Source organism: Crocodylus siamensis, chromosome 10 (assembly GCF_052110815.1).
Source record: "Crocodylus siamensis isolate JL-2025a chromosome 10, ASM5211081v1, whole genome shotgun sequence".
Taxonomy (NCBI): domain Eukaryota; kingdom Metazoa; phylum Chordata; order Crocodylia; family Crocodylidae; genus Crocodylus; species Crocodylus siamensis.
In genome coordinates this window covers 50296042-50311580 of record NC_143404.1, presented here as the reverse complement: position 1 = coordinate 50311580, position 15539 = coordinate 50296042, and the positions used below count along the sequence as shown (strand labels likewise).

At 52.1% G+C, this 15539-nt stretch overlaps 1 protein-coding gene across 4 annotated transcripts; it reads right to left on the bottom strand.

Annotated features, from left to right (window-relative positions):
• Positions 1–3545: 3545 nt before the first annotated feature.
• TGIF2 (TGFB induced factor homeobox 2) lies at positions 3546–14898 on the bottom strand. 4 transcript variants are annotated; one of them, XM_090065320.1, is made up of 3 exons: positions 14497–14898; positions 13176–13414; positions 3546–6905 (listed from the first exon to the last, which is right to left on the bottom strand). In XM_090065320.1, the coding sequence occupies exons 1-3, from the start codon at positions 14513–14515 to the stop codon at positions 6315–6317; spliced, it is 849 nt and encodes a 282-aa protein (XP_089921446.1). In that variant the 5' UTR covers positions 14516–14898; the 3' UTR covers positions 3546–6314. The 4 variants fall into 4 exon arrangements, with proteins under 4 accessions (XP_089921446.1, XP_089921449.1, XP_089921447.1 ...); XM_090065323.1 differs by lacking the exon at positions 14497–14898 and adding an exon at positions 14111–14227; XM_090065321.1 differs by lacking the exon at positions 14497–14898 and adding an exon at positions 13668–14100.
• Between the last annotated feature and the right edge of the window lie 641 nt (positions 14899–15539).

Genomic DNA, 15539 nt, shown 5'->3' with positions numbered 1-15539 from the left:
CCCCAGGGTAGGAGCCAGCACCACTTCCCTTGGAAGTTGGTTCCAGCTCCTAGCTGTCCTGACTGTGAAGTAGCTCTTACGGATGTCTAATCTAAACTTACTCTCCAACAACTTGTGGCCGTTATTCCTTGTTATGCCAGGGGGTGCTAGGGGAAACAAGGTCTCTCCCAAACCCTTCTGGCCCCCCCAGTGAGTTTATAGACAGTCATCAGGTCCCCATCTTATAAGTGTGCCGCTGGTTACTACTGCCTAAGTGCAGCACCCTTGTCAGTATTGAAGCGCATCCTGTTTTTGTTAGCCCACCCCTGTAACCTATCCAGGTCTTGCTGCAGTCTTTCCCTCCCTACTAGCATGCTCACCTCACCCCAAATTTTGGTATCATCAGCAAATTTAAACAAGTTGCTTTTCACCCCATCGTCCAAATCACTGATAAAGAAATTGAACAGTGCAGGCCCAAGGACCGAGCCCTGGGAGACTCCACTGCCCACTTCCCCCCAGGTTGAATATGACCTGTCCACCACCACCCTCTAAGTACGACCCTTCAGCCAATCTGCAATCCATCTGATGGTGCAGTCATCAATGCCACAGTCGCCTAGTTTTTTAATGAGGATGGGGTGGGAGATGGTGTCAAAGGCCTTGCTGAAGTCCAGAAAGACTACATCCACGGCAACACCTGCATCCAGGGCTTTTGTGACCTGATCATAAAAGGCAATCAGGTCGGTCTGACATGACCTGCCCCTAATGAAACAGTGCTGGTTGCCCTTGAGCATCATCTCTGAAGCCGGCCCATCACAGATGCGCTCCATGATGTTCTTCTCAAAGAGTTTCCCTAGGATTGAGGTAAGACTGACAGGCCTATAGGTGCCAGGGTCGTCCCTCCTCCCTTTTTTAAAGATGGGGACCATGTTGGCTATTTTCCAATCATTCGGCATCTGGCCTGAGCACCACGAGCGCTCGTAAAGCCATGCCAAGGTCCCTGCAATAACCCCTGCTAGTTCCCTCAACACCCTGGGGGATTTGAAGACGTTCAGCCCCTCCAGAAGCTCTCTAACCCACTCCTCCCCAACCTGAGGTCTGGAGGTGTTCCCCTCAAGTTCGTCTTGCATCACGGTGGGGAAGTCCCAGTCCCTGCACGAGAAAATGGAGGTGAAGAATTGGTTAAAGAGGTCTGCTTTCTCCTCTGGCGCAACCACCAGATTGCCCAGAGGATCTTGCAGGGGCCTCACATTTCCCGGTGCTTTCTTCATCCTCCCTATATATTTGAAAAAGGACTTTTTATTATCTTTGATCTTGGAAGCAAGTCCTAGCTCTATGTCCGCCTTAGCTTTCCTGACAGCCCCCTACAGGCCCCAGCAGAGGAGGTATACTCCTCTTTGGTGATAGCAACCCCCCTTCCACTGGGTGTACGCTGCCTTTTTGGCTATCAGGCATTCCCGGATGCCCTTGGTGAGCCAGGGGGGCTTTCAGGAAATCCTGCCCCCCTTGCTTCTTGTTTGGATGGTCACCCCTTGGGCCCTGAGTAGTCTCCTTAAGGAACGACCACTCATCTTGGGCACTGAGCTTCCCTGCTGTCAAGAACCCCAGCACCTCTCCCACTAATCTCCTCAACTCTTTGAAGTTGGCCCTCTTGAAGTCTAGGGCTACCACCTTGCTGCAGGCCCTTGACACCCTGCGCTGGATGGTGAATTCCAGCAAGCAGTGATTGCTATCACCCAGGTGGTCAAGGGCCTGGTGGTTAAGTCAGAGTTGCCAGTTAAGTGGGCCCACACTCATTGTACCTGAGCTGAGGATGTGGCTTAACAGCTTTGGTATTTCCTCCGGAGTAAAGGCAACAATGTCAGTGTGAGCTCAGACAGAAGCCAATCTGTCTGACCCACTGCTAAGGTCAGCCTTCTCCAAATACAGAATGGCCGTTATAGCAGAATCCACTGGAGGAAAACAAAATTGCTGTCTCACTTGTTGGGTGCCCAAGGTCTTCCTAAATCCACATCATCAAGTGGCTGAGTGCAGTGGCCGTGACCACCAGAGCTGGGGGGTGGGGGGAAGCGGGGGGAGCATGAGACAGTTTTGTTTTTCTGCAGTAGAAGCCTGGGAAAAGATCTGCCAATTCTTGTGAGTCCAACATAGGGAGGCAGGGGACACATTTCTGTAGGCAAATACCAGTCTGGTTTATGGCTCCATTAAATGTAAGACTGAACAATGCCATAGGTCTTCCACTAATAAATTGCCAGCAAGTCAGCACAAGTTGGTGTCCTACCAACTCCTCAGACTCTGCCACTAGAAGCTCTCGCCTGACTTACACATATGACTTTTATCAGCCATTAAACATTTTGTCCCACTGGCTCCTTCCAGGTTGAGGACAGCAAAGAGACTCCAACTTCACCCACCTCTGGAAAAAAAACCCAGCTAAGCAGAAAAAAGGGAAAAACCAATCCAGGCTGAAATGTTGATGCTTCCTATCCATCCCCATGGGATGCCGTCATACTATCCTGCTGCCACCACGGGGCACTGCAAGCTCAGATACCAGATGCAGCGTCAAACCCCGAGCAGGATCTCTGACGGATCTGAGCTCCTGAGCAGGTTCTGCTTACCTCCTGCAGACAGCAGGGCAGTGGAAGGCGGATGCAGGGCCAAGCTGTTGTACAGCAGAGCTGATGGTCAGTTTTGTACCATGCCCCCGTTCCCCACATCTCTCCTGCTCCCAACACACCCAATGTACCCAGGGTCACAGGAACCTTGACACTGGCATCATGGCAAGTCACTTCATTCAAGGCAAAGCATCCAAGCCTGAGCATCTCCCCTTACCATGAAGGAGGGGTATGGTGCCAGCTTTAATGATCCACAGATTCTACAACCTCTTAATTATTCAGGTCCAGAGAAACAAGACCAGGAACCTGTTATTGCTCAAGACAGCAATGGATGTAACGTGTTCTGCAGGGTCACCAAGGGCAATGTTTCACCCTGCTGAAATGTTTGCCCTTCATGACCCTGCTGTGGGAAGACACTAAGGGAAGGACCCAAGTTGGCTCCCAAATCCCAGGAGGAGGTTGCAGGCCTGTTGCTTCCAAAGAAATCTGCCAAAGGTTTAAGAATGACCTAGCTCCTAGGCTTGGTCACATCTAGGATGGGGGATGATCTTTAATGCAGAGCCTCAGTTGTTGAAAAGTGTAGCAGCTCTGGATGAGCTTTCACATAACCAGGATGTCAAGGCTGCTGATAGACATGAATTTTTATAAAACCAAAAAACCCCATAAATTGCCTCTTCCAGAAGAGTGTGTTAGTTCAGCCTGGCTCCACAGCACCTGAATGGATCAAATCAGCTATTAGATTGGGTGCTTCAATGGGGCTGTTTTGGCACTCTAATCTATACAGATGTTGGGCAAAACAGGTCCAGCTAACATAATACCTCTTCTCGGGATGTGCTGGGCTCAATATGGGGCATGCTAAGTTTAACGTAAAGTGCCATTTGGGGTTTTATGTTTGCAAGCAGCCCAAGCGTTTAGAGTTCAAGGTTGGCACTTCCACATCACTCGCCAACATGTATTTTAAAAAAAACTTTATTGGAAAAAAACCCCAAAGTTATTTACAGTAGTTCTTGTTTCATTTTGCTCCATAAATTTCATTAAAGGACTCCTTCCCTCCCCATGCTGCTTCACTCCCTTGCCACATCCAAAGCCAACCAATCAGGGCAGCACCATGATGATACAGGATAAATCAGTGTTGCTCCTGTGATAGCTGAAAGCAGGACTGTGGAAGCTCTGCTCGCTCCCTTCTGCCATAGACATCAGCCCCCACACCAATCAGCCAGCCTGCCCACTCTCCCAGGGCAGGGAAGGAAGCAGAAGAAAGGAAAGCTCTTTTGACTGACGTGTCCTTCTGAAAGATCAAAAGCCTGGGGATGAAACAGCCAGGAATTGGGGCACTAGATTAGGTCTGCACCCTTCATCCTTGGGGGGGGGAAGGGGGCAAAATAGGAATCATGAGGGGAAGTAGTGAAAAGCTGATGGCAACTGTCCTTCCCCAAACACACCCCATCATGACAGCGCAGAACATGCTATGCATGATTACCAGGGTAGGAAGTTTCCAGACAGTGCACCAGCTGTCCTTCTGCCTTGAAGGGAACCCAGAGGTAGATTTTGCATTGCCTCACCCCTTGTGAGGTCCTGTGCACCAGCACATGCTGGGACTAAGACATAAGTGAAGCCAGAATGCTCCCATTTCACATCCAATATGCACTGATGCACAGTACTGCAAGGGGCAGGCCAGAGAAGCAAGTCTCTGGCCTGGAGAGACATAGGAAGTGGGGTGTCCAATTACTACAGACAGCATTACTTGCAGCTCCTGATTTCTCCTTTTTACTCCTACTGGGAAGGTTACTTAAGAGATTCCCCCAATAAGCTGTCACTTTTGCCTTTAATGTCCCAAGTTCCACAATGCACTGCTCTTTTCTATTGCTTACAAAATCTCCTGTCTGCAGCAGATGCGGATGCCAATAGCAAGTTGCAGCATCGTATCCTGCTAACATTAATATCTATTCATGCAACATAATAATTAGGCTAATAACCTAGGATTAGTGTTTCTCAAGATAGATAGGTATGTATATAATCACTATTTAACTTACATTTACAGTGAAACAGTAATATTTAAACACAGGGACATTCACTGACCCAGGTTGTCCCAGCTTCCATTCACTCTTGGCTCAGAGCCCAAGAGCTGCAATTCAAAGAAAAGGTGCAAGTCGTGTAACTCACAGCTATTTGGATTCATAACCGCTCTGCCTGCAGTCTGTGACCCAAACCTCCCCCCACCAGCTACTGCAACTATTCATAGGACTAAAGATGTTGGTTTCTGTTTTCCTCGTTGTCGTGGCCATGGTAAGGTAAGGATGTGCCAAATCCTGCAGCAGATGTAGTGTGGGCTCAGATGCCCTGCAAGACCTGGCCTTTTGCATAAGCCAGCTGGCCACTAGAGATCACCCACCAGTGTAGCAGTACCTACATTCAACATGATGAAAGCAAGGCTCCAGGAAACTCCAACCAGCGTACATTTCATAGGCAGTTTGTCAGCTTGCTGCTGATTCAAAGACAACTCTACTTCTCAGGGAATGCCTTGCTCATTCCTTAAAAGGGAGATGCAGTCTTACACAGACTGAAATATTACGACTGTAGGAAGAGAAGCAGATACTCCACATCCAAACAATATCCCCTTTCCACCAAAAAAATAAAAAAAGGAATAAAAAAAATGGTACAAAAATGATTTCACAGTCAGTCAGGTTCACCCCACTTTCCCCACCCACACTGAAATGCCCTCAGCTGCTTCTGTCAGCATTTGTCTGTTCCATGATACCATATGCACATCTTCAGTTGGACCTCAAAAGAAACACAGGGAAAGGGGGAGGGGGGGGCTTTAAAAAGAAAATAATAATTAAAAAAAAAAAGGGAAAAAGAGAGAGAGTCACAATCAGGAAATGTTTCCAGCACATAAAATTGCTAAACAGCACCTCAGAGTTTTTACTGGCAATATACAGAACCCTAATATATAACCTTAGGGCTTCCAATCCATTCCACCCAAGAGAATGCCACAGATTTAATGTTTCCAGTTAGTTCCATCTTTGCCCCTCCAGGCCACAGGGTTATGAGCCAGCTGGCAACAAAATTCACAAAATGCGAGGAAGACCCGAAGCCAAGGGGCAAATCCAAAAATAAGGAGAACTTTTCCTCCCAGGCTGCATCAAAGAAAAGATTCTTTTCATCCCCCATGTAAGATGAAGCACTGATTGGACCTTTGTTACGCCAAGAAAAAAGAAAGTTAGTAGGCGTTTCAGAAGGGAAACTCTGTACAAAGTCTAACATTGTAACAAACAGGTGTGGTACTAAGAGGTGTGAAACTAAGAGGTCACGGTCATTCAGCTACAAAGCCTATGAGATCCTTCGAAGCAGCTGAGCTGACCTCCTTTGGGCAACTTTGGATAGAGGTGATGCCCTTGCTATCACATAAGAAACCCAGGTTGGAAAGGAAGGTGGAAGCCATGTGATAACTCCAGAATGCAGTGATGCTGAATGAACGATATCAACCCTCCCCCACCATGAAGATGCTGTAGCACCTTGGGAGAGGGAGTCTGCTTTTGAGATGAGCCAGCTTGCATAGATGTGGATGCAGTCAGATTCATTAGGTCCTGCTCCTGGTGGGAGAAAGCCTGAGCTCAGCCCACTTGGGAAGAGGATCCTCACTGCAGAAAACAATCCACCTGTTACCAGAATAACCCTAGTAGAATGGAAGGAAAAACAGAGCAGCAGGAACTGGCCTGAGGCAGGCTACTTGGAGACCGGGGCAGCCTGGGGCTCCACGTGCAATGAGGGGGGCAGCTGCCCGTTCTGCCTCTGAGATTCCAGCTCCGCCGCCTTCTGCAGCGCCACTTCCACCAGCAGCTGGAAGCTGCTGAAGTCCTCTCCAAACAATTCAGGGGGTGTGGGGGGTGGTGTGTTGAAGAGTCCACTAGTAGGGCTGGCTGCATCCGTTCTGGCCAGCAGCGCCATGGTGCTGTTTGTCGTGCTCAGGTGTGGCTTGGGGTGGGGGTCCAGCTCCACCCGCTGAAAGGCAGCCTGCTTCTCCCGCTCCTTGCTGTGGGCGCTCACTACTGTCACGTTGCTGGCCAGTGTCTGGGCAGGGTGACAAATCATCTGTGGGCACACAGACATGGACAACACCTTGGAGGGAGCCGTGGCAGCTGAGGCCATGGGAGGCACCACCAACACCCCAGAGCCTGTGGTAGCTCCCCGCGGCAGGGTCACATCTGACGTCTTGCCCCCTCGGCGTGAGATGGTGAACTGGTTGGGGTCTTTGCCATCCTTGCGAAGCATGTCAGGAAGGAGTCGTCGCCTGGCATTGATGAACCAGTTACAGATCTGGGGAAACACAAACACAGCTCGGTCAGACTGATCCCTACTGTGAATCAGCAGGCAAGAAGCCCTGGCGGTCTGGCAGCAGAACAAGGCAGGCCTCCATCAGAAAGGAGAGTGATGAGCAAAGCCCTCAGCAACAGCTCAAGACCACTGTTGGCCCAGCCTCTCCCCGCTCTCTAAAGCTCCTCTGCACAGGGCAGGCTGAGGTGCTGCCACCTGCCCTCCCTCCTTTGGCATTTCAGTTGAACACAACAGCTTCATGTTGTGGTAATGACTGCACAAAAGACCCCGTCCCAGCCAGCACTGTCCATTTTGGGGACGGATGGCCTCAAAGGCAGAGTCTGCCTGGCCACCTTGTGCTTTCAGTCTGCTAGGTCTCCTCTAGGCTCAGCTGTCATGGAGGTGCCAGACAGAATGCAGCCCAGAGATCACATCAGAGGCAAACAGCTTGCTCTTCCCCCAGACAAACATCAGGCTGAAGAGCAACAGCATTTGATGGAAACACAGCTAATAAGACAAGTGGGACCAAGGTACAGCTCAGGACAGTCACATGTCTGCAGGGCCAAGTCTGTGTTGGGAATGGACTTGTCCCAGCTGGAGCCATTGGGCTCTCTCATCCGCTCTACGGAGAATTTCACTTCTCTGGGAATTCCCAGTTACACAGACTCAGCCTGGGACTGACACAGCCAGTGCCACTGAATAGACTTCTCGAAGTAGCAGTGATTTACAAACAGCTGCCTCTCTGCTGAGGGAGCTAGAGCTCTGCTGCAGCTCTGCAGCGTTACAGCAAACATGGTCCTGACCCCTCTCCTACTCCCAGAAGAGGCAGTGAGCTTTGCCAGGGATTTCAAAGGGAGGTGGACTCACCCTAAACAAATGCGGAGCCTGGCCAGCCCATCCTCCTGATAACCAGCTGAGCCATTTCAGAGAGCACAGGACTACTGCATGGGAATGGGCCAGAGAGAGATCAGGAGACTTACTGCAATATCAGACCACAGGTGTTGCAGGTAAGATGGAGGGGGAAATAGGAACTCAGCTGATCCAGACCACCAACCACCTGCACACTTGTAACCTGAAAACACACTGCCTGCTTGGCCATGCTGTGGGCTGCCCAGCCAACCGAGGGCAAAGCTCAGATATTTTTTCAGGATTCCTAGCATGCCTTCTTCCCTTGCACCAGATCTGATCAGGAGGATGCAGTCTTTCTATATAAAGACTCCACCTACCTCAATAGGTTTATGCATTCTTGGCCAGGAAGGAGACAGAATTCCTTTGTTAAAATAAAGAAGAAAGGAACTTTCTAAATAGACAGCCAAATTAACTAATGTGTTTGCATGCTGAGACACAGGTCAGCAGCACTTGGGCAGGGAACACATGCATCAGTCTGAGGACTTATTGCTTGTGTGACAGTCCATGTTGTGCCTTCCACCCCAAAGCACTTTTCAAAGTGTACATGAGCCAGAATCCTTCCACTTGTCATGGAAATGCAGCCAACTCTGGGATACAATGCAAGAGCAGTTAACTGCAGAGTTGTTGTTCAGTATTAGTACAGATTTGTTTAATTATTTGGGGGTTTTCATTACTTGACGGACCAGGACCCTGAGAAACTACTAATACTACAGTGGATTACAAAAATGGTACTCCAACACTTCCCTGTATTTTCCCAAACAGCAAAGCTACAAAAAAAAAGTTCAAATAAACTTCTGAAAGTATTTATTATATACAAATATTTTATTATATATAAAAGTAAAGGTGCAGGACTCTGACTTTATTTTTTGAAAGTTTTTAGGAAATGCAGTTTGTTCAATTCAGTTTACAATGCACTGTTCTACACCTTGATATAAACACAGATAGATTAAAGCTACTGTGTTCTTCACAGAAAACAATTAGAAGAGTATAAATCACATAAAGTGACTAATCTCTCCCAAATATTCCCCCTAGGGTCAAAAATCCCACAACTTACTGCAAGTTACAGCCCTTATGATCTTGGAAGGTTTTTTTGTCTTTCAAACAAGATTTTCTTAAACGCCTGCAAACAAGCCACTGTTATTTTAACCACATACATAAATACACCCTCCCCACAATCTCATAAGCCTCAAGCTCCCTCTGAAGTCTGTGTCAGTTCTGTGGGAGGTTTCAAAGATCAGAGAGAAAAAACACATTAAGTTCTACTTTGATTTGCTTAAATAGTTCCTTCCAGACCCATCCCAGGTCCAATCCTGTGCTCTCACTCAAGGGGAAGTCTTGTTCTGGATTTTACTGCTAGGAGGACTGGGCTCTATAAATATGTTCTAACCTTCTTAAAGGTTGATAAATGAGACAGACTCCTCAGACAAAAAGTCCTGCTGGGCTTTGCCCCATTTGCCTGATGCAGGTTGCTCAATTTGGACGCTACAACTAGAAAGGGAGGTGCCTACAAACAGCCACATACAACACGGGTAACAAGTAGTAAAGACTAGATCCTCAGATGATTTACAGCAGCGGAGGCCTGGGCCCCACAGGAGAAAGTCAATGACTGCAGTCAGCCACACTTCCCAGTTATACACAGTGCTGTTGCATGTGGATTCACACCACAGGTTGCCATCAGAAGGGGAGAAAAAAATGAACGCATGTGCACCTACACACACACACACACACACACACACACACACACTCTTACTTGTTAAATGAACATTAAGGTGCAGCAGGTTCTGTAACTAGCCAGCTAAGGCAGGGCTTAACCACCCAGACAGGCTCTGCCTTAAACCGTCTTCCCCCATAAAAATAAGTCAACCTGCCTTTAAAGCCAGCATTCATTCTACCCTAGTACCAGTCCCGTCCCCATCCCCGTGTCCCTGGAAGCCACTCATAGCTGTTTTACACTACTGGCCTGACACAGGAGTCCCCACTTCAGCCTTCACAGTATAAGACTTACTGTGGATGCATGGGTAACATACACAAAGCCTGCTGGGCTCCTGGGAATAGTTTTGGTTTGGTTAGGGAGGCGGTACAGAAGGAAAGAAGCAGTGCGGGAGGAGGGAAGGATGTTAAGTTAATGCCAGACCCACAAGCTACAAAGCTTGCGCTGAGTCCCAGGTTTCCTGGGATCAGGCACAACATTCTTATCTCCTTTGCAAGAAGAGAGATACATGGCTTCCTGGTTTCCCTGGAGATCAAGAGCTGCTGCTCACACGGAGTCAATTGTTCCAACTGGTATTCAGCTCAAGCTGTATCTGCTTCTTTCCCAGACCTGAGGAAGGGCATTTTGTGCCTAAAGGCTTGTCCAATTTCTCTCCCAGCTGCAAAAATCGGGCCAATAAAAGGTATTACCTCACCTCACAAATCTTGCTTTTCCCACTGAAAGTATGTCAGCTTCTAGTCCCAGAGCCGAGAGCCCAGGGAATTAAAAAAACAAACAAACCACTACACGCCTTCGACTGAGTAGTGGCCAGTACTTACCACCAATTTGAAGAGGCTCCCTACAAGCCCAGGCAACTGGCAGGGGAGTTAAATGAAAACATCAGGAGAGAACCTCTAGTGCCCTCTATCCAGATGCCACCTTTGCCAAATGCAGTCTGCTCAGTGTGCGGCTAGAAGGAATTTGTGCCCTTGGGCCTACATCCATTTGGTTCTCTGTAGTGACAGGGAAAAAGGCCTGCTCGATCCTTCCTACACCCTGGATTTGCTGACATCACATCTGGAAGTGACAGCATGTTTACTTCAGAGGCATTCCTCCCTGCCCCCAAAACAGACCTATAGCACAACCGGGAAGAGGGGATAAGAAAAGCAAATGGAAAGGGCAGTCTGTTTTGAGATGGGGCTCTGAGCACCTTAACCTAGACCCTCTGTATTGTGTTATTTACAGCCAAAAATATTCATCTGATGCACAGAAGAAGTGCTACTAGGCCAACTGCCTCCACACCAGTCACACAGCTTTGCTGCAGCAGCTTCTGGGTATCCAAAATAAGAGGAATCACACTCTGTATAGCTGGCCACCACAACCAGGCACTGAAGTGAGGTGACAACCGTGCACCTGACTGGCTTAAAAATCTGGCTCTTCAGCCTTTCTGCCAGAGGGACCCAAGTCACCTGTACAGCTTCAGAGCCTTGAGCTTCTGTTTTGTTCTCCAATGAGTTCTCTCTTTTCACAGAGAAAGAAAAGGATCATGTGGCCTGGTCCAGCTGCTACTGTATTGTCTCACAGCTGTCACAGGGAGCAGGGCTCTGGCCCTTGACTGCCTGCTCAGCATAGTCACTGTCTTGGTCAGTATGCAATTCAGTGATTCTCATTTACAACAGGATGTGATGAAGAGGAGGCACTTCGCTTAGAAGCTGGCACTGATTCCTTAGTTCAATGAGCCCTGTGTTAAGGCAGGGCAGATATCTCTTAAGTCAGATATACAAGAACAAGGTCAGCAGTCACTTCTGACCACTGGAAAGTGCCTTGAGGTCAAAACTTGGGCAGCAGCCCCCTGGCCAGACCCCAACTAGGACAATTACAATCTGTCCACTTTGCTATCACCCTTCTAGCCATTTGCTCCTTGTTTTGTCCCATTAGATGGCATTGCTCCCTTCTATTAAAAAGCTACCCTACTTTAGCCCAGGGGTGGCTGCACTACAGCAGAAGGCAAGGAATCCCAGCACACAGTGTGTGGGGTGCTAAGGAATTAAGTGTGTAGGTGGCAGCTCTCAAGAAGCCTCACACGGACTGGTGGGTGGCTGGGCCCCACACCCATCCCAGGGAGCCTGCTGAATTAAGCCCCCCCGACTGAGCAGCCCTCTGGTTTGTGGCAAGGAGATCTTGGCCACCCCACTGCAGAAAAAGCCTGCAAAAACTTGTGCCACAACCACCAAGACACTTGTGTCAACAGATGATGCTCTGGTTCAGGTGTTACATATCTGGCACAGCCTCCTGGTGCAACAGGTGAGTACAGACCTGAAGACCAAGCAAGCAGTACAACTCCCAGCACAGTTAAGAGGATCCCCTGCCCATCAGGTTGCCAATGCACCCTCTCAGCATCATCCCTGCAAGCAGAGATGCAGCTGTGACCTCACCATTTAAGAGGGGTCCAATAAATAAGGAGGATGCCCTGGCACAGATCCTAGTGAAGGAGATGAGTTCCCCCCTTCTGCCTATGACTGCAGCACAGGCCGACTTCTCCAGGACTGGCCTGCTGAAGCTGCAACTTGCAGTCTCTAGCCTGTTTCTGCAGGATCCTTCACACAGCCCTACGCAACCTTAGCACCATGATCTGGACTCTCTAGGTGGGCATCCTGAGAGCAGCCTAGGAGAACCCAAGTGGCCAGTGGCTTACTGATGCTGGGAAGATGTCACCTCATTTTTTGCCACTGAAAACAGGTATTTAAAATAGTTGTTCAACAAGCAACAGTAGCAAAAAAGAAAAAAAAAAAAAGGTGACACCCTGCCCCAGGCACCCCTCAGTTGAGCCAAGTCCTCCTCAAGTGAAATGATTCATTCAGACCAGGTGCGAGCAAGTGGGTGGCACAGTCCAGCCCAGCCCATCACCTCAGCTGCAAATGCTTCCCCAAGGGCTCCTTTGGGCATGGTGAAGATATGCCTCAAATCAGATCACATTCACCCCTGCCCTGTGATAATAATTAAACCCTCCTCACACACAAAGAGGCTGGGGAAAGGAAGAAAATGCCTACCACATAGTGGTCTGATTGAACTGAGAATCCCTGCCCCATCCATCTCTAGTAGACACTATTCAGTTTGGGCAAAAGAGGCTGCATCTGACCTGTAGTCTATGAATGAACTGGGCAGTCAAAGACCTGGGCCAAGCAGTGGGGCCTACAAAAGCCCATGAACAAATATTTTGCAAACATGAAGGCTGCAACCCAGTCCCACAGCCAAACACTGCTCCTTTCCAGCCCCTACTACTCTGAGGTACAGCTGCACTCCTGTACTATATGGATGGGCTATTTATGTGCATGCAATATGCAGCAGGCCTCCTGGGACCCCAGAAACGTGCTGCAATTATGAAAGTAGCTGTGCATCTCAACCTTCTTGGTCTGTTTGCTTCTGTGAAATGGGTCTCCTCCCACCAACATGTCTCTCAGGAGTGCTAGGTTTAAATTGTTTGTTGACAAACCTCACCAAGCTCTTTCAAAGAGATCCCCTTGACCCAACACGAGTACAAGGGGTAACCACATAAAACATCCTTGGGCAGCACCAGGCCCCTATCCCAGCCTACTGTGCTGCCCCCCTCAGCCTGCACAGTTGCCAGGAGGGCAGACATGGACAAGAGAGGTCGAGGCCAGGCACGTTCTCACCTGCAGCACCGAGAGGTTGGTCTGTCCGGACAGGCTGAGCTTCTCCTGCTCAGAGGGGTAGGCATTGAACCTGTGCTCGTACAGCCAGTCTCGGAGGATCTTCACCGACTCTTTGGGGAGGTTCCCCCTCCTCTTCCTCTTGCTCGACTGCGACAAGTCCAGAGACACGGCTCCGTCGTCCTCCCCGAGGTCGCTATCTGACATGGCGCAGCTGCCCACCAACCTCTCCGAGGGAAAGCCTGGTGAGGTGGAAACCAAACAGGGACCAGATCACAGGGCAGTTTACTGCGGCAGCACAACTATGGGGAGTCCTTGAAGGTAGAGACCTAGAGCAGGGCAGCTCCAGCCCAACTCCACTGCCTGTTTTCCTCCCACCTCCCACTTACGGGGCTCCTGTTCTACCGCCTGTCTGGGATCCAGCGGCCAAAGCCTGAGCCCCAGAGAAGCTACTTCGTGCCTCAGGGGACAGGAGGGAGACACCAGGCCACTTGCCCCAGCTCCAGCGCGGGCCGAGACAGAAGCACACCCTCGCAGCTCCAGCGCCTCCATCCAGCCCCTGGCGGGCCCGGGGGGAGCGGGCTCGAGGCCCGGGCGCAGGGAAGGGGGCGCGACACCCGCTGCCCGGCCGCTCTCCTCAAAGCCTGCTCCGCTCGCCCCAGGGCTGCCGCGCCTCCGCGCCGCGGCCCTCGCCAGCGGCCCCGGCCCCGGCCCCGGCCCCGCGCGAGGAAGCGGCCGAGGCGCAGCAAACGCCCGGCCCGGCCGCACGCGGGCCCCGGCGGCACCGACCCCGAGCCGCCGCGCGGCAGAAAAGTTTGCGAGCCCAGCCCGGAGCGGGCGCACGGCGCCGCCAGCCCCCGGCGCCGCAGACAAAAAGGCGGCGTCACGTGCCGCGGGAAGTTCCCTCGCGCCGGGAGACAAACAAAAACTCGCCGCACAAGCGAGCTCGGCCCGTGCGCGGGCCGCCGCGGGGGGCGTCTCGGGGCCCCGCGACGGGAAATGGCACCCGCCCCCGGTGCTGCACGCCCCCGCCGCGGGGCCCCCTGCTCTGCCGCCCCGCCCGGCCCCGGGGGTGCAGCTGCCGGGGGCCGCGCGGGGCCGGACGCACAGAAAGTTTGCGGCGGCCGCAGTGACAGATCCGGGACAGACAGAGCCTCTTTGTTCCGAAAGCAACAGGAACTCGCGGGTCCGGCCCCGGCTGTCAGCGCGCGGCACCGCGCTGCCCGGGCTGGGCGCTCCCCGCTGGACGCCGCAACAGCTGCGGCCACACAAAGCCGCCCCCGCGCCGCCCCGCGCAAAGTTTGCTGCCGCCGCCCGCACTCACTTCTCCTGCTCGGCTTCATGCTGCGCGGCGGCCCCGGCGGCCCTCGGGCTTTGTGCGCGGGGACGGGCCCGGGCACGCGGTGACAGCTCGGCCGGGCCCCCGTGACGTCAGATCCCGCTGCCCGCCCGGCCCGGCCCGGCCCGGCCCGGGGCGCTCGTGCAGTCGGGGCCGGCGGCGCCCGTGACACCGCGGGGCGGGGCGGGCAGCTCCTCCCCCCCGCGCTGCGGCCGGCCCGGGGGGAGCGGCGGCGCCTCCACCCGCCACGGCCCCTCGCTGCGACTAGCGGACAAACAACCCGGCGGCTTCTCCCTCTCCCGGCGCGGGGCTGCCCCTGCGGCCCGCAACAGGCTGGCGCCAGGCCGGCTCAGCAGCCCCCGGGCCGGGCCGCGTCTCCGAGGCGGAGGCGCTGCTCGCCCCGCGCCCAACTTCCCTCAGGCCGGCCCCGCCGAGCCGCGCTGTGCGCCTCAAGGCCGCGCGCAGGCAGGAGCTGGAGGCAGCCGCTGCCTTCAACAGGTCCCCGCAGCCGCAGCCGCGGCCCGCCGGGGGCCAGGCTGGTATTAAACCCCGGGCCGCTGCAACAGAGGGTCTGCCTGTGCGGGAGCCAGGCCCCAACTTCTCAGCCATCAAATCCGGCAGAGAAAAGCCGAGCGCCAGGGGAAGTTTAAGTTAGATACGAGTGAAAACTCCCTCGCCAGGAGGGTGGTAAAGCACTGGCACCAGTTACCCAGAGAACTGGTGGAGTCTGCATCATTGGAGGCTTTTAAGACCCAGCTCGACAAGGCCTTAGCTGGGATGAGATAGTTGGGGATGGTCCTGCTCTGCTCGGGGTTGGACTAGATGCCCCCATTTTCTGTGGTCTGGGAAGCAATGCCTTCAACACCCTTTTAAAAACATAGCCCCAAAACAGTTACTTGTGTGAGTTTCCTGGCACTTGGTCCACTAACCCAGGAACAAACTGTGCATCACTGTATTGCATTACAGTTGATGCAGACTGAGCACTCAGAGGGAGGAGAGCAGGCAGAGAACGCACTGTGCTCGGGACT

Coding starts and splice junctions, on each gene's coding strand:
- TGIF2 (XM_090065320.1), bottom strand. Junction 6,906..13,175: donor CCAACCTCTCGGTGCTGCAG/GTGAGAACGTGC, acceptor GTGTTTCCCCAG/ATCTGTAACTGGTTCATCAA.